We start from the raw sequence: 2,671 nt of genomic DNA on the forward strand, positions 1-2,671 counted from the left end.
ATGTGAGGGGTGTGTGTACAGGCTCTATGTGAGGGGTGTGTGTACAGGCTCTATGTGAGGGGTGTGTGTACAGGCTCTATGTGAGGGGTGTGTTACAGACTCTATGTCAGGGGTGTGTATACAGGCTAAAGAACATTTTGCAAAAAAATATTCTATATTTAGAAAGTTATCGTTTTCAGTTTTTGTGACAAATATGTATGAAAGTGTTAGGGGCTGGTGATAACAAGACACAACTCCAGGGGGCAGCACTCTATGTACAAGTGACTCCTTTAGAGAATAAGACCTGGTGTCCCAGGCAGATGTGGGGGCACACATCTTTAATCCCAGCACTCAGGAGTCAGAGGCAAGAGGATCTCTGTGAGTTCAAGGCCTGCCTGGTCTACAGAGCTAGTTCCAGAACAGCCAAGGTTGTTACACAGAGAACCCTATCTTGGAAAAAGCAAAACGAAAAGAAAAAGAAAATAAAACAAAAACAAGACAAAGTGAAAATCTTTGGAAGGATTTGTTTTGAGATGTTTTCCGGTGAAATGTGGAAAAGTCTTATTTACTCATTCATTCTGACTTAGATTCAAGTTACATCAGCAAAGAGGACCTCGGTTCCAGCTGAAAAAAGGTCTCACGAAGGGTTGCTGTTGTAGCCCAGGGTGAGAACACGTGCCCAGCATGCACAGAGCTTTGATCTTCAGCAACAAAACAAAACAAAAACTTCTCAATACCACCCAGGATGTGCTGGGTATAGTTTTGACTTAGTCCACCCACTCGAGCATCTTATCAGAGGTTTCAGGGATGTGGAAATGTTACCCAAGATGGGTTAGAGGATTTGTCCAGTCTGCATGTAACAAAGCCAACTCCACGCTTCTTTAGCGGGCTCCGGAACACTTCTCAGCTCTCCCGGTGTCTCCCACATACCTGTCAGGCCTGGCGGCTCTGTTTGCCAGGATTGGGATAAGGGTATAAGGATGGGCGAGTGAGTGCAGGCTGCTCTGAGGATAGGCGAGGTGTGGTTCCCAGCCTGCTACTTCTCTCATTGGGCCACTCTGTCACATAAAAGGGGGCCAATTGTGGAGCTACCCTACCGTGAGCTTTGCTCAGCTGGACTGAGTTGTGTGGAGAGATGCTCACATCTCCTCCCCCTTCCTGGAAAATTACTTTGCATTTGAAGGGTTGCAAAGGGGTGGGTAATCGGTAAACCGGAGAGGGCAGCCTCAAGATTTCATTTGCCTGTGTGAAGGTACACACAGGTGCGTGCGTCTCTCTGTGTGTGTTCACACGCGTGCGCGTTCACGCGTAGAATGTTTGTGTTGGGAGGAGTTTCTAGTTACTGGTGCTGTTTCGATTCTCCCAGTCAGAAGTGGACTTTTATTGTTTGATTTTGAAACAATGTCTTAATATTTAGCTCAGGCTAGCCTTGACCTAGCGACCCTCCTATCTCAACCTACCGAGAATTGGGCTTTTATTTAGTAATAATAATTTTTAAAAAGCCCTAGCAGCTGTTATTTACCGGGGACCTACTACGTGCCAGGCATTGTGCTGAATTATTTTACTGTGAAGAAAAACGTTTTTGTGCAGATGCACCTGGAGACATCGAGTATTTTTTTTCCCCAGTCGTGTTAAAAGAACAGTGCTCTCTACGCAGCTAGAATCTGGGGAGAGACGGGGAAGGGTGTTGGGATTGGCGGGGGGCGGGCCCTGCCTCCCTAGTCTTCATTTATTTTGACCGGTCAGATGGCGACAGACTCGCACTAGGACCCAGGCGCTACAGCGCCTCCGTCTGTCCTGTAGGTTCATTCAATCTCCCATACACACAGACCCACACCGCGAGAGCGACACACACTCACACTCACAACTGCACTCAGCGAGCCTCGGGAAGGCAGGCCCGCTCCTTGCTCGGGCGCTTTCTCGGCTCCAGCAGGCCGGCTCTCCCAGGGGGCCCGCAGCTCGGCGGGCCGAGCAGCCCCGGACCAGGACCAGCTCGCCGGACCCCCGTGCCTCCATGGGCAAACGCGGGCGGCCGCGCAAGGAGGCGCGCTGCGAGGGCTCGGGGCTGGTCCCCGATGCGCCCCTGGTCATGCCCCCGGCCGCGGCCGCGCCCCAGCCCCCGGAGCAGCCCGAGGAGCCGGCGGGGGCCAAACCCCGGTGCCCCTTCTCGGACATTTTCAACACGAGCGAGAACTCGATGGAGAAGCACATCAACACTTTTCTGCAGAACGTGCAGATTCTGCTCGAGGCAGCCAGCTACCTGGAGCAGATCGAGAAAGAAAACAAAAGTAAGTTTGGGGGCCCCGGCTGCTCGCCGGCGCCCAGCTCTTTCTTTCTCGCCCCCTTGGGCGACCCCTGCAGGCTGGTCTCGAACTCACAGAGATCCACCTGCCTCTGCCTCCCGAGTGCTGGGATTAAAGGCGTGCGCCACCACCGCCCGGCCTTTTTTTTCTCCCCCCCCCTCCTGTTTACATCTAGTGTGGATCCCACAGTCCTCCCCCTCCTAATGTCTCTCTCCTACTTGTTGCTTTTGACCCAGACCCTCAGCTCCAGCAGACACCCCCTGCTAACCCAAGGGCTGCTCCTCCCAGGGCAACAAGCAGGTTGAAGGGAAAGTCAAACCTCTCCTAATGCTTCTAAGACCCAATCCCCCCAGTCTCATCCTGGTTACTGTAGCAGGAAAACCTGCTGT

General features: G+C 52.5%; 1 protein-coding gene across 1 annotated transcript in view; it reads left to right on the forward strand.

Annotated features, from left to right (window-relative positions):
- Positions 1 to 1,816: 1,816 nt before the first annotated feature.
- Positions 1,817 to 2,671, forward strand: part of Mxi1 (MAX interactor 1, dimerization protein) — a 64,635-nt gene continuing 63,780 nt past the window's right edge. Inside the window, exon 1 of the mRNA XM_005352466.2 lies at positions 1,817 to 2,267. Coding sequence (XP_005352523.1) covers positions 1,994 to 2,267 — 274 coding nt within the window. The 5' untranslated portion in view covers positions 1,817 to 1,993. The remainder of the gene's footprint in view (positions 2,268 to 2,671) is intronic.

This window comes from Microtus ochrogaster, chromosome 8, assembly GCF_000317375.1.
Source record: "Microtus ochrogaster isolate Prairie Vole_2 chromosome 8, MicOch1.0, whole genome shotgun sequence".
NCBI lineage: Eukaryota > Metazoa > Chordata > Mammalia > Rodentia > Cricetidae > Microtus > Microtus ochrogaster.